This window comes from Danio rerio, chromosome 15 (genome assembly GCF_052040795.2).
Source record: "Danio rerio strain M-AB ecotype USA chromosome 15, GRCz13ab, whole genome shotgun sequence".
NCBI lineage: Eukaryota > Metazoa > Chordata > Actinopteri > Cypriniformes > Danionidae > Danio > Danio rerio.
Genome location: NC_141035.1, coordinates 29,439,658 through 29,465,659, shown reverse-complemented (window position 1 = coordinate 29,465,659; position 26,002 = coordinate 29,439,658). Strand labels below are relative to the sequence as shown.

The following is a 26,002-nucleotide window of genomic DNA, read 5'->3' as shown; positions in this document are numbered from 1 at the left end:
ACTGACCGTTCGCCTGTGTATTGACCACAACTCTGGATTGCATTGTGTGGTCAGGCAAGCAACAGACAATTCTTCTAATAAACCCTGCATTGGATCGGCACCTCTGTTGTCAGCGTCCCCATGACATTACACATTCAAGTGGTTCAAAATTTTAATGAGGTAACTTTTTGCACACAAAAAAAGATATTTAAATATATATAAATTATATATTTTATATAAATTATAAATATATTTTAAATATATTTTCCAACATTTTTCAAAATAACTTCTTTTGAGAACTTATAAGACATGAATGGTATGTAAATGATGACAGTTTTAATTTTTGAGTGAACTTTAAGCAAACTTGTAATATTTACATGCAGAATCTTGCAAGACTGTTTGTATTTAGAGTCATTCTGTATGCTACCATTCGAAGTGATGAAAAACAACCAATTATAGCATCTAAAGTCTAGACACGAAAGCTACCTATTGAGAATTAATGCTTAAAAAGCACACAGAAAGGACAGTCATTACAGGAAACGACAGGTTGTTGTACTTCATTACCCAGCTTGACATATTCATATTAGTGAGGTAAAACGGCACCTCCGCTGCAATGGCAGCTGCTAGCATGGGCCAAACATTAATTACAGATGGTGTAAATAAATAATGAATGCAGTGAGGGGGCATAAGGAGCGGTTTGGAGGTGCTCTTTGAACCCTCTCCTGCTGTGGAGCATGTCTAATAGGGTTGGCCCCTGATCTGCCGGCTTGTTACTGTAATGGCTGTGTCCTTCTCCAGCCAGGAGAGTTCATGTAAACATGACAGGAACTATTGTTCACAACGGGTCATAGCGCATTACCCTAGCATTGTGAAGAGTTCAGCAGCCAGAGTGCAGTTTGGAAGGAATTTTGGTGAAGTAAATTGCAGTACAAAAAAAAAAAAACAACAAAAAAGAAGCGCCCTTTTTCTTGCAGTGTGTAAGATGCAAATGGGACCTGTTTTTGTGTAGCACGGGGCAATGTCACTAAAGATTGATTACAATGAGCTTATGGGTTGTCATTATAATCAGAGAATTGACTCCACTATGATTCTTTCACAACCCTTCTAGAGCTACATCTTTCCCCCAGACAACAGGATAATAAAAGAAGCTTGACTACTTTTCAGGTCTCCAGCAGACAGATCCATTTGGGACGTGTTCTTTTCCACTTGGAGGCGTCACCTTCAACAGTCGTTTATCATGAGTATAGCCTGTGCCACATTTGCCAATCAGCAGCTTATCACAACTACACACCTGGGAAGTTTCATGTCATCGTAGCGCACATCACTGCCAGTTTGTTGCCAGGTTTTGGCACCATTCAGTTTGAATTGAGAATAGTGGTTGAATTACAAATCTGTAGTTGAATTTTAATTGCACTGGAATTGAGGTGGCAAACAGAAAGTACAACTGCAGTTTAAAGTTTGCATATAAAAAGAAGAATTCAAATTGATTGAAATTCAGTTCATAAGTTTGAACTAAAATGGCAATTTTAAAACACCAAACACCTTAAAAGTTCTTATCATCTGGTGAGTGTTGTGGTGTAGCTAGCTACAAGGGGTGGGAGAAGCAGTTAATGCATCAATGCATGGCAGTTCTTTCTCTAACAATTCTTGCTTGATTTCATGAAAGTTCAAATTCGATTCTGCATTCAAATTAGATTGTAACAGGCACAAGCTCTAAACAGAAAAAAGTATTTACAGGTACACATACACATGCTGCCGAATTCGCTTCATTTGGACAGATGGATAATTACAGGAGAGGCGCTCCGTTTCTGATCCTTTGTGCCGCCGGCTTCAGGATGCTGCTCAAATTCCTTCTGCGTCTAAAAGCAAAAGCAAAACCAAAACCATGAGTCGTTATACAGTTCCTGACAAAAGTCTTGTTGCTTATCTATTTTATAGAAACACCTGCTATTAACCTGACTTTTAATTAATCAATTAGTGTTAAAAATAGCTCATATGAAAAGCTAAAACCCACCCAAATGATGTTTAATGCACTGAAATAAATTAGTTTCGCTGAAAAAAGATTAATCATTTAATCAAGACAGAAAGGTCAAATTTGACAAGACAAAAGTTTTGTCGCTTATACAGAAATTAAACAAATGAAGTAGTGGTGCTGTAAGATCCAAATTTAATATCTTGTTTGACTTCCATGAGCTTAAAGGACTGCATCCATTTGGTTTGGCAAGGATTCATACATTTCATTGATGAAGACCTCAGGAATAGCAAAGAAAGCAGTCTTGAATGCCTTCCAGAGTTCATCAATATTCTTTGTTTTGTCTTTCTTGCTTCCTCTTATCCTACCCCACATATGTTCATTGATGTTCATGTCTGGTGACTGGGCTTGCCAATCCTGGAGTATCTTGGTCTTCTTCTCCTTGAGGAAGTTTGACAAGCAAAAAGAATTTTGTCAGGGACTATAGATGCTGTGCCTTGCTGCGCTACTGATACAGTGTGCCAGCAGTTTTGTGAAGTTATATATAAACAAATTTCAAGAGGATTATGTGCTTTTGGTTGACCATGGCTGATCTCGCATGACAATCGCATGACTAACCAATCAGATAAATCCAAACACACATAAATAATCTACTTTCCTTACCTTGGTCATCTTAGTTTTTTAAGAAAACCCCCATCCACCCAGACTCCTTCCCTCTTTCATACCTTAATAACGGGGGAGTTCTCGAGACCTACCTGAGCTTAGACTCTCTCCACCTGACTCAACAGGAGAGATCTCTAGGGTCGTGGATCCTCCGAGCTCAGGGCTCTGTCCCCAAATATACATTTATTTTGTCAAGCGTCAACTAAGTGTGAACTCTTGAAATAATCAATAAAGAAGCTGGGCAGGGTAAGAAGCTAGAAAGTATAACGTATACAGTGTATATATATATATATATATATATATATATATATATATATATATATATATATATATATATATATATATATACATACAGTGTCAAGAGTGCAACCGAATTTGGTCATTGACACACAATGATTAAGAAATGTCCATTTCTTTCTCAAGCCAACATTAAAGTTCATCAACAAACTTTAGGTTCTAGTTTTGTTATTGCTGTGCTACATTTATGGCGGCTTTGTACTTAAACTTTTAACAATTAGACCAATTTGAAATCTATATGGGATAAAACAATAATAATTGTGTTGCGTGTACTTTTATTCACGTTTTTGTAATATACACCTTTGTGTAAAAAATTTGTTTAATCACACTAGCTTCATTTTGAAAATACCTTGTAATGTAGCTATCCAGAGTAGCTACTCCAACATTGGACCTGATCAACCTTAAAGCGGTTAATTCACCCAAAAATGAAAGTTCACTCAATATTTATTCACCTTCATATTGTTGCAGACTTTTGAAGAAAACTGAAAACCTTTAGCTATTGACTTTTTCTACTGCATATATATTTTTAAAGATATTATTATACGATTGATAACCATAAATAGTGCTGCTTTAACACCAGGTATTCATAGGCCCTAAAATAACCTTAATTAGAGTTATTTTAGAGCTCTTGCACCATCCTGGCCTAGGCTGTAAGGAGGCTGTACCCCTCTCCATCATGAGGACTCTCGCCCCGAGCACTGCTGTCTCCCTGTCCAAGCCTTCAGGACGCTAATCGCTGTGCTTGATCGATGGCTCTGGGGTTAGCACAGCTGTTTAAGGTGACAACGCTGGGGCAGGGCAATCTTTCACTTTTCTTTTTTTACACTGTGGACTCATGCAGACTCATGCAGTGCAGAATGATAAAGCACCTTGGTTTGCTCAGAGGTACTTGGACAAGCTTTGCAATTCCTGCTCTTAAGTTGCATCATCATCATCATCGCCTCTCTGTTCTGAGTCATGCTTTTAATCATTGCTGCTGAAAAATTCCACTTTTTACTGTTGGTCATAAAGCGGGTCATATAGGTCAGTCCAAGATGGTAATTAACTGATTATTAGCTTGTCAAAACTGTCAACAGCTGATTTAAGCTGGTATTACATTTATTAAAGCTTGTCATTAGCTGAAGAAAACTAATCAGCTGCTTATTAAATCTACCAAGGTTATTTGGTAGATTGAGGTAGTCTAGCTGTTTTAGCTGCTCCAAGCTGGTCATTATCAAGTCAAGACTAGTCATCAGCAGGTTTGTGAAAACTGGTAATTATCTACTTATCAAATGTTTGAACATGATAATCAGGTTGAATGAGTTGGTCTAAAATAGTCTTTAGCTCAGGGGAACTCACCAAATCCTGTCATGTCAGAGAGTTCATTGAGTTTGGACTTCCATTAATGACAGCTGGCTGATCTCCACAGTGAACCTCGTACTAATATTGTGTAATAATTGTATTTTTTTTCTCTTTTGGTTTTGATGAGATGGTTTGTCTATGCAGTTTCAATCATTGAGCTGCACAGGACAGTAAAAATGACAGACTACATACCAGTAGTATTAGTAACATTTATAATTATATTAATTACAACAACTTTTGTGTAGCCCCATCGTAAAATGCACCATATAATGAACACATAACATGTCAACATGGGCATCACGGTGGCGCAATGGGTAGCACAATCGCCTCACAGCAAGAAGGTCCCTGGTTCAAGCCCCAGCTGGGTCAGTTGAAATGTGTGGAGTTTGTATGTTCTTCCCGTGTTGGTGTGAGTTTTCTCCGGGTGCTTCGGTTTCCCCCACAAGTCCAAAGACATGCGCATAAGCTAAATTGTTCGTAGTGTATGTGTGTGAATGAGAGTGTGTGGGTGTTTCCCAGTGATGGGTTGCAGCTGGAAGAGCATCCACTGCTTAAAATCATATGCTGAATAAGTTGGCGGCTCTTTCTGCTGTGGCGACCCTAGAATAATAAAGGGACTAAGCCAAAAAGAAAATGAATGAATAACATGTCAACTTGAGTAATAATAATAATAAAATTGTTCACATTTCACATTCTATGTGGTTCAAATGTGACCTCCCTGACCTCTGAACAGAAGTTCCCCTGGGCTACACTCAGGTACCAATTTAAAGACACATCATCTCATCTTTACATCATCCATTGTGTAAATGGCAGATGGTCCTCTTAGCAGCATATAAAAACTAAACAAACAGTAAAATTAATAAATAAACGTCATTTTAAGTCATTAAAACTGCTGAAATCATCTTAAATAAAGTCTTATGATGTAAATTGTAATTTGTGGACCTTCTCATTTTGTCCAGTTTAAATGTAGCCCCCCTGGCCTCTTAACTTTAGTGCCCTTCACTTTTTATTAGAAAGTAAAAGTTAGTCTAGCAATTTTTGCTTGTCTGAGATGGTGTAGCTGATGAATACTGGTAATCAGCTGCTTATTAAATGTACTGAGAAGATTATTAAGTAGTATAAGGTATTCTAGAGCTGCGTCCAAAATGGCATACTTCCATACTATGTAGTATGCTAAAAACAGTATGCAAACATTATGCCCAAATTTATAGAATTCAAAAAACAGTATGTGAGAAATACCCAGATGATCTACTACTTCCAGTAAGATTCTAAAGTGTGCTTCAGATGGACGCTACGCTATCCCATGATGCACCACGAGAGAATTCATGAATGAGAGTAAAGCAATGCAACTGACGCGGGTAGGTCACATGAAGATGACAAAATTGTGGATGTAGTATGTTCGAGTTCCATTTATACTTCTGACATTCATACTGTATAGAACATACTTTTTTTAACGGCCGAGTAGTACATATAAAGTCAAATGCAGTATCTACTGAGTAGTAGGTGATTTTGGACTCAGCCTAGGTGTTTTAGCTGATTCAGTATATGGTCATTAGTTCTGGTCATAAAGTGATTAGGCCAGATTTGGAATCTTTAGCTGGTAGACCAACTTGGACTGGCAACAAACCAGCCAACGCCTAGTCATATTACAGCTTAGAGTGGTCATGAACATATAGCAGCTGTTGGATGTTAAGTAATAAGTACCCTCTATCCTCTAATAACCTGCATAGATCAGACAATAGTCAGTTTTGACTGGTCACAAACCAGCTATTTTGGTAAAGTGTTTCCCCAAACATAAAAATGTACTTACTATTTACTCAACCTTGGGTTCCAAACCTTTATGAGTTTCTTTATTTCATAGGAAAAATAAATATTATTAAAATCAATGGTTAAAGTTTTCCAGCTTTCTACAAAATAACTTCTTTAGTGTTTAACAAAATAAAAAAAGTCAATCATGTGAAGGGTGAGCAAATGATGACAGAATTAAAATTGGGAATTAAAACTATTCCTTTAAATGGACAATAAGAGACCACTTTGGCATAAATTATTGGCATCAACTTATAAGTAAGTAAGTACTGGGGCACATGCCAATATTAAAAGCTTGCTGATGTATTGTTTTATGAACCTAATCTCTTAAAGCATGGATAGGTAGTGAAGCAAAAAAAAGTTCAGTGTCATTTTGCATTGTCAAGGAGTCTGGTCATTGTCAAGGAGACTGGTTTAAATACTAAAAACCACTTCTCTTCCACAGTCTGAACCCATACAGCTACGATGAGAGTTGTGTGTCAAGCAGCGTGGACCATCTACCTCTGGCCGCTTTACCGCTGCTCGCCATAGCTGCTCCACACTACCAAGATGCCGTCGCAACCGTGATCGCCCGAGCCAACCAGGTGTACCACAGATTTCTGCAGTCTCCAGAGGGACAGGGATTCACTGGCCAGGTGGGTTCAGGAGTCAGTAATATTAGTGTAAAGTCGCATTAGAAATCTTGAGCAGCATCTTTCAGATGTCTCTTTCAAGCAATGCAAATTTTTCTAAAAATTTCTCTAAAATGATTGTTATTTCGAATGTTATCACCTAGAACAATTTCTAAAGAATAAGAGCTCACAAAGACACTGACCAAGCAAACATATATATGACATAACATAAAAGTAATTTCATATCATGTTTCCCCCCCATTTATATCATATCATCATGTTTTTCCCCTAATTAATTTTTTATTTTATTTTTTTATTGAAAGCACATATTCTTTCTCTCTCACTCCACTCCTTATTAATAGAGAGGCTACTTCTAAAGACTGTTAAGAGGTGCACAGATTCAGGTAATTCATGCTTAATCATCAGCCAGGAAAATGATATCAATTATTCAAAAGAGCAAAACACAAAATGCTGGAAATAGCATAATCCAGTCAGTCTCACTTTTCCCTCAAAAACGTTATTTGTTTGAATATATGTGCATTGATTCTTATGTATCATTATTTATTATTCATTGCTTTTAATGAGCCATGTTTAATTGATTGTAGTTTTCTTTTTAATTAAAGCTTCTAAAGCAGTGGTCACCAAACTTGTTCTTGGAGGGCCGGTGTCCTGCAGATTTTAGCTCCAACCTTATCAAACACACCTGAACAAGCTAATCAAGGTCTTACTAGGTAAACTTGAAACATCCAGGCAGGTGTGTTGAGGCAAGTTGGAGATAAACCCTGCAGGGACACCGGCCCTCCAGGATCAAGATTGGTGACCCCTGTTCTAAAGGAATAGATCCCCCTAAAATTTTCCATTTTTCCATTCATTTCCCTGACTCTAACCCTGTTTCAATTCTTTTCTTTTAACACAAAAGAAGATATTTAGAAAAATGTTAGAAACTGGTGGCCATTGATGCCCAATTGTAGAAAAAGACCACACTAAGTGAATGTCTACCAGTTTTCAATATCTTTCTTTAAAGTATCATAAATATTAATTAAAAAACTCCTTCAGGAAATCTATCTATCCATTGATCCGTCTGTCCATCCATCCATCCATCCATCCATCCGTCCGTCCGTCCGTCCGTCCGTCCATCCATCCATCCATCCATCCATCCATCCATCCATCCATCCATCCATCATTCTTTTATGTCATCTGTATACCATTCTACCTGTTGTTCTGTCCATTCATTCATATCTATCTATCTATCTATCTATCTATCTATCTATCTATCTATCTATCTATCTATCTATCTATCTATCTATCTATCTATCTATCTATCTATCTATCTATCTGTCTGTCTGTCTGTCTGTCTGTCTGTCTGTCTGTCTGTCTGTCTGTCTGTCTGTCTGTCTGTCTGTCTGTCTGTCTGTCTGTCGGTCTGTCTGTCGGTCGGTCGGTCTATCTATTGTTCTATCTATCTTTCTGTCTATTGTTCTATCCATCCATCTATCCATCTATATCCATCCATCCATCTGTCTATCTATCTAGTTGGTAATGCTGGGATTCACCTCATAGCTGTTTTACTGCTTGGTTTGTGTTAACATAACATTATTAAGTTGACTTTCTTATCTTTTATTTAGGTTTTTTTTTTTTTTTAATAAAGAAAAAATATTTATGGAAACAACAGCACAGAAAATCTGAGCAGGAACTGCTGCGCATTTTTGCAGCCAAACAACAATAAAAATGACCCCATTTTGAGTCCCAAGCCTGAAACGGCTTCCTTTTATTTTTCTGTAATAAAAAAAGAATTGGCCACACAGGCCCAGATCAGTATCAGGAAGGCAAATGCTGTGCAGAGAAGGAGTTGGAAGGGTGTGCGGGTCTCTGGCAGGGATAGTGACTCATCAGTGATGAGTCATTCAAAACAGACCAAAAGGAGGGGGGTCTTTCCACTCGTCTTACTCCATAATCTCACATGATTAATCCAATAACACACTCCTGTCAATTTAGAAGGCACAATGATTTCCTGAAGTGGTGACCACAGTTTATGAGCTCTGTGTCAAGTGTTCACTCTCTAGTGAGTCGGACCGTTCAGATAGCTCCTGAATAGCATATTAGACCTGGTATTGGAGAAAAATAGGGGTGGATTTGGACAGAACATAGCCTTGTAGCTCATTTGCAGTGTGCCACAGACTTGCTTGTTGACTTAGATAATTAGACCTGTGGATTTGTTTGTTTGTTGAGCATCCATACATTATTTGAGCTCACTGTAGAGGTGCTCATCAGCATCAGACAGGAAAGAGTTGCAGCTGTGATGTTTCTGTATGATTAATTAAACGTGTTATTTACTTTAGGCACACTGTAAATTGAAGTGCCATTATGCAATCTTGAGATTTGCCTGACAGTGTTGATTGCATGCAAAAAGGCTGCACTGATTCTGGTTGATATTTTGTTTGTGTACAGGTGTGTTTGTTGGGTGACTGCGTGGGAGGTGTGCTGTGTTTCGACGCTCTCTGTTTCAGCAACAGCCCACGACACAGCAGCCCCATCCATAGCAGTCGACACAACAGCACAGAGAGCTTAAAGGTATATACTGAAACACTTATTCACTCATTTACAACACAATTTTGATATTATGTCTGAAACTTCTTGCATTCTTAATTTTTTTTTTGTCGAAGTAGCGATTCTTGTTAAATAGTTAACATTTAAGAATGCACTGCTGAAAATAATGCAAAGTATTTGATTTCTAAACAGCTTTTTTATATTAGTTTTTCTCAGTCACTTAGGTAAATTTCTCAGATCAGAATTGAAATTCTTAAAGCTACCTGTTCAGTCTTCACATCATTGTTTCACTTGTGCACATCAGAAAAGCAGTTTCTCATTCCTTTGAACAAGGCCGGATTAACCAATAGGCATTATGGGCACAGGCCCAGGGACCCGTGCACACTTGGGGTCCCTGCGAGGGGGAAAAAATGCAGATTTTAGAGTGTCTATTTAGTGCAAAAGCACACCTCGCTGGAATAAGCTAGTTGAGTGGTTCCCACCCATCACTGTTTGATTGACACAGACCACAACATTAAAGAACGCAATTAACAACAGTGTGAGTGGCGTAGCTCATACAGCGCATGCTTTGACATGATCGATCATGAACCCGGTTGGAATTCCAGCATCTGATAAACACGTTTTTCTCTTTTTACCCATTACATATCCGATTTTGCCTACTCCTCATCAGGAGGAAGAAAAGTAGGAATCATTAATCAGTGTGTGTATTATAGAAGACTCAGATTCATAGAACTGGATTGGAGAGGTGTTATATCCAAATCATATGCTCTATAAGTTTGTAGAAGTTATACATTAAAAATACCCTTAAATATATATTTTTAGTACTGCTTCTGTGAATTTGAACATGTATATACATGTATTTTCATCCATTCATTTTCACTGGTTGTATTAGTATTATTTTTAAGTATGCTTTAAATGCTTTATGAATAAGTTAAATCTTTTGTAGGCTATATATGTGCTGATGTACTGTATATAATATGTTTTAAAAATGCAGACAATGCATTATAGATTCATTCATTCATTCATTTTTTTCCGGCTTAGTCACTTTATTAATCCGGGGTCGCCAAAGCGAAATGATCCGCCAACTTTATCCATCACGTTTTAACGGAGCTGATGCCCCCTCTCTGGGAAACAATCACACACACTCATATACTACAGACAATTTAGCCTACCCAATTTACCTGTACCGCACGTCTTGTGGGCACCCATAGAAAACCCACGCGAATGCAGGGAGAACATGCAACATGAACATTGCCATAGTTTACATCAGAACACCACCCAAGTGTACACTGTTGTATTGAAAGCATTAACCATACACAAGGACACAAAGAATTGTCATTCTGACAGCACTGACACATTCATTGATAAAGAAATTTAGTTTTGACAGATGCTAAGGATTTTTGGCAAGAAAGTAGGTTTTGCAGGTCATCCATGGTGTTTTGCTATTTTGTTTGTGTTGATTTGAGAAATGCATGTACCAAATGTACCAAAGTGACTGAGAAAAACTGTAAAATAAGTCATGATGCTAAAATGATTGACAAGTTTTTAATGTAAAATATTAAAATAGATATTCATTCTGAGATATTTAAAGGAATATTTTTAAATCATCTTGATATTGATGGGTTTTATCATGGCAATGAAAAAATTGAAAAATATCTAAAAAGGTAATTGCATGCACAAATATTTAACCTGTTTTATTAAAAAAAAAAAAATATATATATATATATATATATTTGATGATGATGATGCTTTCCATTTGTTAACTAACATTTAATGCATTAGTTGACATGAACTAGTGATAATTTGTTTAAAAGCAATTGATTGTTCTTAACGTTTATTTCAGTTATTGAACTGTTTAATAGAACTGAGCTTATATTAAGATGAGCAATAACCAGTTTTATTTTTTTTCATTAACTTAACATTAAGACTTATAAATGCCTGCCTGATGTATATTATTATTAACTAATTATACTTTTTTGTTACCAAAACAAACAAACATATATACATACACAAATAATTAACTAATATAGTATTAAACAATATCAATAAATTATGTTAAATAAAATCTGTATAAATTAATAAGTAACATAAGAGGTGCAAATATTTGTTTCCTCGTGATTTAATCCCTTGATATCTTTAACATCTTTTTTTTTATCTGTTAGATGGCAGTGAGATTTCATTAGCAAACAATTTGACACTTTTTCTTAAAGGTGTAGTTTACCCAAAAATAAAATTTCTGTCATCATTTGCAAATCTTACATCTTCTTTTCCTTTTAATTACGACAATAAAGGAATCTGGCGAATGTTGGAAAGTAGCAGTCATTGATTTCCAGAGTATTTTTGTGATCCTGCTATAGTTGTCAGTGTCTGCTTTTTCCGAAATTGTGAAGAAAAGTTCATTTTTGGATGAACTATCACTTTAAGTCTTATGCTTTTCATTATTTTCTCCTTGTACTAACAAATCTTTCAAGTTGAAATCTAAACAATGCCGCAAACAATGCTCATATATGCCAAGATACCAAAATCTGAAAATTTAATATCTCCACAAAAAATGTCTCATCAGAATTTATGGCAAAATCATCTGAACTGTTCTATCCACGTTAATTTTCCAGCTTTATATTCGAATGCCAAATGTCAACTGTTGATTCAGTCTATTTTCATCTCTGAACTTTCTGAATCAAAGAAACATCACACAGTTTAGTCTTCTGAGCTATGAAAGAGCAAATTCCAGTGGGTTTTCCTTTCACACTGCTATGATCTTCAGGGAGCTGAACAGCTGTCACACTTCCAGACTTTATTTGACACTGTACTTCAGTGCTCGCTTATAATATTTGCACATTAATGTGAATGATCACTCTGTTCAACCGTCCACTTCTCACTCTATTCACATTCTCAGGATAACCCTGACGTCAGTCCGAGCCTGAGCTCCAGCAAACGCCTTAGCAGGAGCAACATCGACTTATCTGCGCCCAGCGAGACCCGCAACAGGAAAACTCCACTCAGCCGCAAACAGAGCGATTCGTATGATGGAGACTCTGGAGGTCAACACCATCCGTTCCTCAGCAGGTATGGTGTACTTGAAAGAACAGAGAACAAACTTGTAGCCATGCTATTTTAAGATGACGGAGTAAGTTGTTGTATTACAATGTTTTTTTTTTTTTCTATGCAGAGGCAATCCTTAAAGAGTTTAAACACTAATTTTAAGCAATGCTCTTATTTTGAGTTGCCTGACATGTTAGCATTAGCCCAATGGTAGATGGGATGTTTGTTTGTTTTTTGTAAACGAATTTTTTTTTAATCAGCATCATTACGACCTTAATATAAGGATAAAAATTATAAAACACGTAGTGTTTTTTTCCTGGAATTACTATTTTTAAAGAAACTGTTGACCTAAAATTGAACCAGATTTTGGTAAAAACCCAAAAAAATCAAACATAAAATAAAACAAAGCAAAAAAAAAAAAAATCTGAATAATATAATGAAATGACACAAAGTGTTAAAGTACTGAACAACTGAAATGTATTTAATATCTTATATAAAAGGCTTTTGCGGTGATGGCAGTTAAAAGACGCCTCTCATATGGAGAATGAAGTCAAATGAATTGCTCAGGTGTGTTCAACAGTGTAAACATCTTGATAGTTCTGTGGGTTTCCTCTTTCAAATCTAATCTTTAATATGTATTCTATATTGGATTCAGGTTAGGTGATTGGCTTGGCCATTCTACAGCTTGATTTTCTTTCTCTGAAAGCATTTGAGAGTTTCCTTCCTGTGTTTTGGATCATTGTCTTGCTGAAATGTCCACCCAGGTTTTATCTTCATCATCCTGATAATGTAGATGTTGGACTGAAGCAGCTAGTGTTAATTTACAATGACAAAGGGCAGAGGGTTGCTGAAAAACGTTTAAGAGATTTCAGCTGCTGTCTGGGCTTTTACTGCCTATTTACAAATCCCTTTCTTCATGTGTTAATTAATTCATTAATTTCTGAAAAAATATGGTGAATCGTACTTATTTTCCCCGCTGTACCTCAGTTGAGGTTGGTCTGTGGCAAATATATATTAAATAGGAGGGGCTCTATGGCTCCGCCTTTTTAATGTAGAAATCTGCTGATACACTTCTCTGTTCAGTCCATAAAGATCAGGCTTAAAGGGCATATATTATGCACATTTTCTTAAGATTCATTTATTCATTTTCTTTTCGACTTAGTTCCTTTATTACTCTGGGGCCACCACAGTGAAATGAACCTCTAACTTATCCAGCATATGTTTTAGACAGCGGAAGCCCTTCCAGCTGCCACCCATTACCGGGAAACATTCATACACACTCATTCACACCTATACACTACGGCCAATTTAGCTTACCCAATTCACCTATAGCACATGTGTTTGGACTTGTGGGGGAAACTGGAGCACCCGGAGGAAACAGTGGCGTAGCGGACGGGCCCGCAGAGCACACACCGCGGGGGGGCCCCGCGCGATTAGGGGGACCCACGTCGTCGCGATTTTTAATAATTGAAAATCCAGGAACCGCAATAATCAAACTCTTGGGAACAACTGTGGCCGGAACCAAAGTTTACAGGTCTGTGTTCTCTGAATTCCGCTCAAGCGGTGGACTACTTCATTCTGATTGCTTGCCGCCGAACCGCGTCATAGCCAATGAAGACGCGCCGCTGTTTCTCGCCGCCGGTTCTCGTTAAAAAATGAGTGACTGTTGGCTACTTTGACGCTCTCGCCACTTTCGGTTTGTGATCGCTCCTCAGTTTGTGAAGGATTCCCTTCCCTAAGTTTTTTTACATTTTTGTATGTTTTGAAATTTGTGTTAAACAGGTCACGTTATTGATAATAGCTATAGTCACTTACTGCAATTACCATAAGGCAAAGTAACACCAACTCACACTAAACACTCGGTTTATGCTAGGTTTGTTGAATAAATCAGCAAAAAATGCAAAAGAAATATGACAAAGAGATGCTGCACTGCCAGAAACTTGTATTATTGTTGGCTAGCGAACGAGTCGTTCATAACGGAGATTTATTCACAAACGAATCGCTCCCTCCGTCAGTATGAGAAGTGAAAGCAGGAGAGGAGCTGTATTTCAGCACATGATTAGATCAAATTTAACAGGGAGAGTGAATAGTACATTTCCATACACACAAACACAAGCTTTTTGTCAGGAATGCCCGTGCGATAAGTGATCCATCAATGTAGAAAAGTGGTCAAATAAACATTTTCATAATTAAAAAAAATGCATACTAACATCCAGGAAAACTCCCGATCATAGATATAGGTGTATATCTATGTGTATATGTGTATATACACCCCCAAGCTTCAACTTAGGGGCCCCGTCGGTGATCCCTGCAGGGGGGCCTCCGCATTTTGCGCTACGCCACTGGGAGGAAACTGAAACGACACGGGGAGAACATGCAAACTCCACACAGAAATGCCAACTGACCTAGCCGAGGCTCAAACCAGCAACCTTCTTGCTGTGAGGCGATCGTGCCACCCACTGTGCCACCGTGACGCCCTTTTCTTAAGATGTAATAATAATTTCAGGTGCCTCCAGAATGTGAAGCTCAAAATTACCTTGAAACATTTTGCCATTTGCCATGCATATATCCAGGCTCTGATTTCCCATTTTAGGGGATATTTCTAAATATACTTCTCTTTTTATGAGTGGAAATCAGAACAAGACTACCCAGAATGTGTCCCCCTGGCCAAGTCATCCATGAATTTCTCACTCTTTTTCTCATTTCATTTTATCAATATTGGCCGCTTGATGGCTTGTTGCGTCTGACTGCATGTCTGCAGTGCTATTAATAGTCACAGCTGCAGTCCGTGTGCAAGTACTATATAAAAGAACGAGGCACTGACTGAACGATGCCTTTTTTAATGTAGAAGTTGCTCAATTCCACAGTGCTAAATGACCAAATATCCAGCTATTACTCTTCTAAATTATCCTATTTAGGGGATTGTTAGGGGATTGATGTAGCAAGAGGGATTTTGTAGCACTGTTGTTGTTGCACAGCTCTTTCATCAAATGAGTTCCTTAAATTCTCACATACAGCAGTGACTTTCCTTGTTTTACCCCTAATTCAAGAGTTCACACTTAGCTGATGATTGATAATTAAAGCTTGTTTGGCATGCTGTCCCAGGAGAAAGCCCTGAGCTTATGAGATCCTCGAGCCCTGGGCTCCCTCCCGTTTGCAGGGCGAGAGGGGAGAATTTTCAATTTGCTTAGGGTGCTTGTTATTTGGACTGTGGGAGGAAAGCAGAGAACCCGGGGAAAACCTGTGCGAGCACGGGAGAACAAGCAAATTCCGCACAGAAATGTCGTTTGGTTTAGAAGGAACTTAAACCAGAGGCGTTCTTGCTGTGAGGCAACAGTGCTAATCACAGACCACTGTGTCGGCCGTTTGAAAAGGAGGGAAAGTAGGGTTGGGTGGAGGAGGTTCTTCAAGACGAAGATATTGAGATAGGAAAACTCTGGTTATTTATAGTGAGTTAGGAATCATCTGATTGCATAATTGGTCATGAGCTGATGCTGGAACAGCTGAGAACAATCATCAGCACGTGCTCCTCTCGAAATTTGTTTTTAAATAAACTTAATTTAGAGCTAGCAATTAGTTATGTTAGTGGGCTTAAAAATTAAATTGCATATCAAATAAAGCTGTTTATTTAAGTTCAAGTTGAGGCGAAGCTAGTAGTTGAATTTAATTTGAACACATTATTTTAAAGTATGCATGCCAAAAGCTAGACTTGATTTTTGCCTGTAAACTACTTATATCATATATTCCTGCTAAAAAAAAAAATGTTGTATAAAATAATCAAAATGTGCCATGTTTTTATATAACCCCAAATCAAAAAAAGGTGAGACAGTATGAAAAACGCGAATGACAAAAGAAAGTAGTAATTTCTAAATTTACTTTGACTTGTGTTCTGTTGATTCTGTTGATTGCCAGTGGTGTTTTCCGGTTGTTGCTAGATCAGATATTGTTGCGGCCAGAGGTTAACAGTAAGTTAATTTAACTTTTCCATTTATGGTATTTTATTATCATCTACCCTCACCCTCACCCCAACCCTAAACCCAACCATCACAGTAATGTAAAAACAATAATTGTACGTAATATTATTTATGCTATCTATTAAATTACCCAATAAATTGTATGTTTTTTAGCCTACCCCCTCCCCAACCCTAAGCCAAACCCTCACAGTACTGTAAAAATATTAGGTATATACAGTGTCATAAAAAAAAAATGCTGCTACAATATATTGATGTGCATATTTCTGTTGAAAAACGGGAATGACAAAAGAAAGTAGTGATTTTCAAATTTACTTTGACTTGTGTTCTGTTGATTCTGTTGATTGTCAGTTGTGTTTTCTGGTTGTTGCTAGATTAGATATCGTTGCGGTCTGTTATTAGGTATATACAGTGTCATAAAAAAATGCTGCTACAATATATTGATGTTCATATCGCATTTCTGGCCGGCCCTGTATCCGATCTAGACTTTACTGTGTTTTCTCCGCTGAAGATCACTTCCTTATCCTGTTGAACTACAACTCCCAGAACTCTTTGCACTCATCAACTCCTGCCACAGCTGACAATAATCCGGACACTGACACTGTTTACTGACTTGGTTATTAAACTGCATGTGGATCTTCATTTCCGTTGTTCAGCATCCCAATTTCATTGCAGACAATATGAGCACAAAATATTTCATGTTTTGTCTGGTCAATTTCTTTTCATTTGTAAAAACACACCCTTTCCTGTGATTCAGACCAACAACACATTCCAAAAAAAGTTAGGACAGGAGCAATTTAGGGATAGAAATCAGGTAAATTGGATAAATAATAATGTGATTTGAAACAGGTGATGTCAACAGGTAATTGTAATTATGAATCGGTACAAAAGCAGCATTAGAGAAAGGTCTAGTCCTTTAGGAGCAAAGATGGGCTGAGGATTGCCAGTTTGCCAACAAGTGCCTGAGAAAATTATTTAAATGTTTAAAAACAATGTTCCTCAAAGAAATATATTTAAATATTTCACCTTCAACAACAAAACAATCATGAGGATCACAATAAATAATGTGATGTTGTAATGGCTGCAATGAAAATACTAGTCAAAGTAAAAGTAGAAATAACTTTTTCTGATTTGGGGTTGGGGGTGTTCATATTTTTTTTTAACAAGTAGCTTTTTACAATAAAAATCTTTGCTTAATGGCACTGTAAGTCTTAGTCGACTGATGTTGTCAATTGACCTTGTGACCTCCCTATTACCAGTCCCTACATAGCAAGCTATTTTGCCAAGGTTTTTATATCTTCCCCTTTGTAAAGTCAGAAAAAGGCAGCTGAGGGGAGTGCTGTACAAAAGCACTGATTCTCACTCAGGACTGATAGTGGTAGACCTGAGGGAGACTTATCACTTAGCTCATCCATACCCCTCAGCTCTACTACATTTCACTCCCAATCATCCGTCCCCGGGGCCCTCAACACCCCATCCTTTTCACACTCAGAGAGAGGTGAGATAGCCAGTCAAAGTCTTTAAGAGCTTTTCTATCATCACTGGTAGCATGATGGTAATAAAGACAAACAATGTGCCAAAACGGGGTGGAGATTTCAACAGCAGGGTGGAAACAATAAAGAGTAGTTGACAGTCTGAAGATGATGATTTTGTGATGTGATCCATTGGGATTCATGTTGATTTTATATCAGTGCAAGCATGTTTTTTTATCATCCTAACTGAAAATGAAACTATGTTAACAAAAAAAGTTGTAACAGAAAGTAGGTGCATCCATACAATATAACCTATTTCATAGTATCCTATGGTATTTTAACAAAGGTAGCTGTAACAATTATATTGGCTTCTTCAGCAATTAAATATTTATTATTTCTATTATTGTATTTAATGTGCACTGCCGTTTTGTTTTCAGTTGTATTTTACTGTCTAATATAGAGATTTACAGTGAAGAGCCAGTATGTGGGTTTGATTTAAGTTTATCTGTCTAGAAAAAAATCTCAACAAGATTGTGAATTTGGTGGAATATTTTTTGGTCACAATCAGTATTAGGCTTGATTAAAATCAAAAGAATTGATTGTAACCAAAGAATTCCATTAGATTGCTCAATCTTGTAAAAGAACTGCTAATACTCATTGTTTTATTTTCTCAAGTTTTTTTTTTCTAAAGTCTTCAAATTAGCATAGCAAATATTAATTCCATTTCTACAGTATCATTCATTACTATGTAATGTCATGGTGATCTTTTACTGGCTAAACACCCGCTGGCTTAGCCTGTCTGCTATAGTAGCCACACCCCAAATGCCCCTATCTCAAATCAAATCAAATCAAGTCAAATCAAATCAAATCAAATCAAATCAAATCAAATCAAATCACTTTTATTGTCATATCATCAGCAGCACGTGTGCTATGATGAATGAAAAGCTTAGGTGCTGGCCCCAGACAGTACAAAATACAGACAGTGCAAATAAAACAGCATACTCCAAAAAAAAAAAAAATTATATGTGCAATGAATAGGTGTCCACAAAGTTGTTGTAGGCAGTATTGTTTCAAGTATTGTGTTTCAAGTGTTTCAACTCTTGCTATTGGTCGATTGATAGATTTGAGTGGACCACTCGCAGAGTTTCAGTAGCTGCATTTTCACTGTTGGGCCAGGGCGAACCATGGCTGTTATTGGGCCGGGCCAATAGCCCAGGAGGTTGAGCAGTGAGGCTGAAATTATGTTGTGTTTCCATTGTCAGGCCAATAGCTCACAGCACAGCATGCAAACCCTGCCCCAGAGTGCCCCCCGAATCAAACGTCAACCCAACCAGTTCAGATCCAAGCAGATCAGGCAGATCACATTATAACAAACGATTAAAATGGAGACAACCAAAACAACCAAATTACACATACAGCATTGTATATGTCTATATGCATAGACCTTTGTAGTTTAGTTAGTTATATTCGTTTACTCGCCGACCAACTATTGGCATTGGACATTGAGAGGTCTCCACGCTATTGTGTTGAGCCTACAAAAGTGGATATGTGATTTGTAAAGTTTTATGTCTTTCTGTTGTATTCATATTTTGTATTATCTTTAAAATAAATAAAGAAAGAAACCCAGCCGCTCGCGGCATCGACAGAGCTGTAAAGCGAGTGCTCTTTCACTCTTTCATGCACAAACACACCTTTTAAACTTGACAAAAAGTGTTTTTAATGTGGTGTAAAGATTATTATGAAATATTGAAACATCAAGAAGGACGAAGCAAAGAAATGTCACTTATTACAATAAAACTACTTTATTATTTCATATTAATCTCAAAATTTATTAGCATTTTAAACTTTAATCTGTCAAAAGTTCAACACGACCAAGAAATTTTGTGCAATTTTTGGTCACAATTAGATGCTATCTTGATTTTAAACCAAAAATTCCACCAAATTCAACAATCTTGTAATTTAGTAATTTATTTTTTAATTAATGAAATTTTGTATGTTTTTATTTATTTTTTTTTTTGGTTATAGTAACTTGCTCAATCTCATAAAAGAACTACTTATTGTTGTTTTATTGTCTCAAGGCTTTTTTTTGTCTGAAGTTTTCAAATTAGCATTGCAAATTTTAATGTAATTTCTATGTGATGCCATGGTGATCTTATACTGGCTAAACACCTGCTGGCTCAGCCTGTCTGCTATATTAGCCACACCCCAAATACTTGCTATTGGTCAAGCTGGAAGGTACCACTCTCAATGTTTCAATAGTGGATCAGTGTTTAAACTTTTTAGGCATGTAAACGCATACTTGCGTGTATTAGTCAGTTAGTGAACACTAACTCATATTTGGTCTCACTTTATTTTTAAGTACTTATAATTCCTGCTATTAACCTGACATTTAGCTCATTAAAATTCTATTTAACTGCTTATTAATAGTTTGTAAGGTAGTAGTTAAGTTTAGGTATTAAGTAGGATTAATAATGTAGCATAATATCATAATTTATAAGTACTAGCTAGCCAATATCTTAATAAAAGGCAAGTAATAGGCCAGTATTTAATTAGGCTTTTTACTGCATAGAGAATTACAAGGTGTTCAACTCCATCAAATTTTGTACCACCTCCTTATTTTGGCAAAAATCAGGCAGGCAGTCACTGTTAGAGACACACACCAGTTGATGCTCAAGCTCTGGTCATGGATTTCATTACATTTAATGACAGCCTTTTTAAATAAGATGGTGTTTTACTTGATAAGAATACAAGAACAATGTAAATTGTGTTTGATTTAAGGATACCAGCTCCTTAATAGTGAAAATTGATACTTACTGTAAACTAAATTGTTACGACAAATTCTTACATGCTTGAGCTGTTAGTAAATGTCATCCTTTGTGTGTTTGTATCCAGTCTGATACAGGACGGAGCAGACTTGAGACCAAACAGCAGCACCAGTTTAGTGCTAAATCCAGGACGCTTTGACTTTGAAGTGTCGGATTGTTTTCTGCTGGGTTGTCCTCTTGGATTGGTGCTGGCCATGAGACGCACTGTACTTCCTGCTGTCCAGGGTTTGTATGGAAATTCTCCAATTAGTAATGAGGACACACTGTCCTCTTGATACACTTGCAAGCATTCCCATTAGACTGTCCTGTGCCGTAGTCATATTTACAAATAATTAGATCATTTTCTGTTTGTCCTGCAGTGTCTCAGCTCCGGCCAGCATGTTCACAGATCTTCAACCTGTTTTACCCCTCGGACCCATCGGCGTCCAGACTGGAGCCTTTGCTTCACTCCCAATTCCACAAACTGCCTCCGTTCCCGGTTCCCCGATACCAGCGCTACCCTTTGGGAGATGGACGCTCCAACCTTATCGGTGCGTGACATAACCCGTTTAGAATCAATTAAACCATTTGCTGCTAAACCACATGCACAAATAAAACGCAATATTCACCCATTTGCTGCTTTTATTATGTTTCATAATTGCTTTGTCACAGTAATGAGCTTATCTTGGGTTGCCGAATTGTCACTGTGTTATTTTGAGGCATGATTCTGGTTCGGTTGTTAACAAGATTTTCTTTCTCAGAGGGAATGTTTGGTCATATTTTTCTATTCGTTTATTTTTCAGACAAACAAACATGTACAATTCTGTGTCCTATTACATTCTTTTACTCTGTGTCAGGTTTTCTGGAGCTTTATTCTGTTCTGCACACTGGTGTCTCACTCTGTAATGAGGTCTTGATTTATTTAAAGCATATTTTATCCTGCTTTTCAGACATATTTAACTTATATGTCATCCATTTTAGGCTTGTCCTATATACTAGACAAGGCTTAGATCTAGGACAAATATTATCGTGCTGGTGACATACCCTTTATAAAGCTTTCATAAATACAGCAAAATCATCTGGGCTCTGAATGATTTACTGCAAATGAACTGGAAGTTCGTAAGCAATTTCAGAAAAGAGCTTTTTCCACAATACAAAATAAGGTCAAAACCATAGACTGGAAAAGATGTGGACGTAGTATCCGTGACATCACCCATAGGTTTCTGTGAAGTGCAAATGAAACTACAAGCATGGCCAACCGTCGCCATTTTTTTTCTTGTGTTATCCTGCTGACCAGGGGCAAAAAAAAGGGCAGAGTGGCGGAGCGTCAGTGGAACTACAGATGCCTGCTAGCATTTTGCTTAGACAGGCTTTTCTTTGGGAGAGACGCTTAATACGTTATTACTTGCGAATCGTTTGTGTTCTGACCACATATGCTTGGTTGTGTACTATATCAATAAAGTGTTTAGTCTTTTAAAAACACTGTTGTAACACACTGAGCCTCTAAGCATTGGTTTTTTTTTTTTTTACGTTTTCTACCGGAGGAAAATGAATTACTTCCAAATACTTCAAATATAGTCTCTGTGCAAGGCATTTATCAAATGCAGGCATAAAACTGTATGACAACGTTTTAGATGACTGTTCTAGAGCCTACAGCTAATCAATCTGTCAGATTCTGGAGTGCATTACAGGTCTAAAGAAAATTTATAAATGATAAATGATCCTAAATAAATCAAATACTTTTATAGAGATGGCATATAGGTATATAATGTCACTTACCTGGGAAATGGAGGTCACTTGAATGGTTTATGAGCAAAATTAACTGCACAAAGCATGCCATATAATCTAATAATTGTAGGAAATAATTTTAAAAGGCAATTGACTGTGTAAAGCCACATAAAACAAAACAAAAAAACAACGTATATGCAGAGTTCAGCGACTAATCGGCCCAAATTAGCTGAGGTGACGTGACTGCAACCAGCGAGACCTAGCTGTCACTCAAGGGACCACCCCCTTAAATATGCAGACTTAATATAACTTTATAAAAATGAATCGAATGAGTTATAAAAAAATTACCCCCTTAAAGTTGTCATGAAGGGTAAAATTAGATATACACCAAAAACCAGGCTGTAAGCACCTTTTTTAATGCTATAGAGTTGGCCATTTTTACATTGAGGTCAATAGAAATGTGCTCTATTATAGAGCCAGGAGAACCAGAATTTCGATGAATTGTAGTTTCAGTTACTTCTGTACTAGCTTTATGAGGGAGACCGAGATGTTGCCACTTAGTCAAAACAGCTGAATTTTTACATCTTTTTATTGATTGTTTTAAAATTGATTTAGAAGTGTATTTGTGAACCGAAATAATTATTAAATAATTAATAAATTAACCAAAAATAATTACCTCATGCATCATAAAACGTGTGCTAGATATTTGTAAATAAGCTGTCATTTGACAAGAAAACAAATATACAACAGTACTTGTGAAATCTTCCTGAAAACGAGGGGATTATAACCCTCATCAACAGCCTTTGAGAGGAAAGAGTTTGTGTCTCACAGGAAATGTGACACTGACTTTTAATTATATCAAGTCTCGCTCTACTGATCATAGGTGAAGAATGTCACAATGTTTGTTAGATACTGAGGCGTGGATGTGTCTAATTTAATGCATGCTCACACACACACACGCAAACACACATGCTCGGTTTTAATGCTGTAGTTAATAATTGCCATCCTAATGGAGTATCTCTGCAACGGCCTCCCATGTGTCAGCTTCTTTCATTATGAATCATTACAGATTTACTCAGCGGGCCTTTAATGTGAGAAACGTATCCGATATCCATCTGTTTTCTTGTTTATGCTGTTCCTGTGCATTGATTCATTTCATTTTGGCGACAGAGTAAAATTGAATTCATTTCAAGTAACTGGAAACTGAAGATTGAGATCCCAAAAGCTATATGTGGAGCGACATCATGGCGTTCATGTTCTTGTTTCACTGAAGAACGGTCTGATTCTTTCTTCTGAACTCTGTATTCCTCTCATCTCCGCATTGCCTTCAGCCTCTCGTGTCTAGAGCTCATATACTACCTCAACCTCATCTCAAAGGTCTCTTGTGTTATTCCACAGCGCAGTAGCCAATGTGGATCCTGCTGAGCTTTAGTCTTCAATCTTCTCAGAGTCGCTCAGCCTGTATTTTGAGAAAGACCTCTTGCTCACTTGACCTCTCTTATTGTATTGCAGTGCATTTTTCCTTTCTTTTTTTTGTCCTGAAAGTTGAGGTTTGGTTCTTGCTGCCATGACGCTAACCTTTAACCATGCTCATGAAGTGTTACAAATAATATATAATAACTTAGTATAGATGGAAATTATATGGAAATATAGAAGGAAAATATTGATGATTTTTTGAAACACTGATATTTAGCAACTGGATCTGCAGTTCATAGGGTGTATAGCTAGCAGTTTATGACCATTTTGTTTCGTTTATGACCACTTTTTAGTCATATCACACATTAAAGTTAATTTTATATAAAATCATGGGGTCCCCCAAAATAACAATGTCAGTGACTCGCGACCCCCATTTTTCAAGGTGGCTATACTGTAAATATATAATTGCTGCAGACACAACTATAGGCATATATAAACATGAGCATATTGACAACACAAAAATGCAACAGTCTATTAAGCATATAATGTTTTTTTTATTGTCATTTATTAATTTAATTACATTTTAATATAAAAATTAAAGGCTGATGGCTGATTTTTATTTGTATGTTGTTGTTTCTTTAACGCAACGATTTATCTTCTGTAGGTTATGAATAAAATATGGTAATTCAAATAGTTTAATAAATTTATAATGGGATTAAAGTGAAAGATGTAACTCTAAGAAAGTATATTGTGTACACTTTTTTTTTTCTTTTGATTGAAATTAATTTTGTTTTCTGCCAGGATTCATTAAAATGAAAGAAAACATTAATACAGTGTTACATTTTTCACAAAAATATACACACTTCTACACTTTTCCTGGGCACCAAATCAGCATATAAATGAAAGTTTAAAAGTCAGGATTGTGAGCAATTGTAAGAAAAGTCTGTATTTTTTCTTTTGAACTGCACTCCATAACTCACAATTTCTTAACCCCACCAATTCTGAGTAAAAAAAATCAGGTTAGCACTTTAGTTTTTGTTTATACTGTAACAAATATTACTAACAACAACAACAACAACAACAACAACAATAATAATAATAATAATTATAAACCTGTTGGCATTTCTGTGTGGAGTTTGCATGTTCTCCCCATGTTCGCTAGGGTATTCTTTGGGTGCTCCGGTTTCCCCCACAAGTCTAAAGACATGGGCTATAGGTGAAGCGGGTAAGCTAAATTGTCCATAGTGTATGAGTGTGTGTGTGAATGAGTGTGTATGGATGTTTCCCTGTGATGGGTTGCAGCTGGAAGGGCATCCCCTGCTTAAAACATATGCTGGATAAGTTGGTGGTTCATTCCACTTTGCCGACCCCAGATTAATAAAGGGACTAAGCTGAAAAGAAAAAGAATGAATGAATGAATGAATAATGCAGTAAACCTTTTTTTATATAGCGTTTTCAAAAGTAACATCTTAAGGCACTTTACAGACATATAAAATGTGTTGCATTAAAAATACATACAAACATAAATGAAACTAATAAAATAATTAAACACATTTATAGTTTTAAATGATGATTTAAAAGTATTCAGGGATTTTGCATTGCGATTATCAGAGGGTAATGCGTTCCACAACTTAGATGCCAATGAAGAGAATGCCTGATCTCCCATAGATTTTTGACTGAGCAGTTAAAGACCAGCATCAGATGAGCGTAAAGCAACTCAGATAAAAATTGTGACGCTAGACCAATCAATCATGGGTTATGTGCCATGTGTTATTAACTAGTGTTTTTTTCCTACCTATTGTTACAATATTGGCTGTTTATTAGTAGTTGTAAAGCATGATCTTATTATATGTCAAAAATCCTACCCAATACCTAAACCCAATAACTAAGCAGCAAATGAGGAGTTTATTAAGCTAAAAGTCACAGTTAATGGTTTGTAAATAATTGTACCTTAAAATAAAGTGTGACCGAAGTTAGAGATTGTTTCCTCTCACAATTATAAGAATATATCACGCAGAACTTTATCTTACTAGCTAGCAAATGTAGGTTTGTATCATGCAGTTCGTTAAAAAATAATGAAAATTGTGAGATAAAAATATCACAATATATATTTTGTAGTTTTTATTCAGTCTTTCATTCACCCTGAAGCGCCATGACTGTTTCATCCTTGAATTTTTTTTTTCTTTCTTCATTCACACCATTACTTTCTCTGTTGCTCAAGTCTCAGCACTCAATGAAAATGGAATGGATGACTCATGATGAACTTAGGAAGTGGCTGTGTAATTCTCTGTTTTCAGTTATCTATCCTCTGTTTGATATCTTAGCATTGCATCTGTGAAGTACACAAGTCAAG

The 26,002-nt window shown here is 36.7% G+C and overlaps 1 protein-coding gene across 2 annotated transcripts in view; it reads left to right on the top strand.

Annotated features, from left to right (window-relative positions):
• Nucleotides 1–26,002, top strand: part of pitpnm3 (PITPNM family member 3) — a 168,645-nt gene that overhangs the window by 102,502 nt on the left and 40,141 nt on the right. For both annotated transcript variants that reach the window (XM_087282506.1, NM_001446847.1), the window contains exons 6-10: nucleotides 6,504–6,693; nucleotides 9,118–9,240; nucleotides 12,113–12,282; nucleotides 20,594–20,751; nucleotides 20,886–21,056. In XM_087282506.1, coding sequence (XP_087138632.1) covers nucleotides 6,504–6,693; nucleotides 9,118–9,240; nucleotides 12,113–12,282; nucleotides 20,594–20,751; nucleotides 20,886–21,056 — 812 coding nt within the window. The remainder of the gene's footprint in view (nucleotides 1–6,503; nucleotides 6,694–9,117; nucleotides 9,241–12,112; nucleotides 12,283–20,593; nucleotides 20,752–20,885; nucleotides 21,057–26,002) is intronic.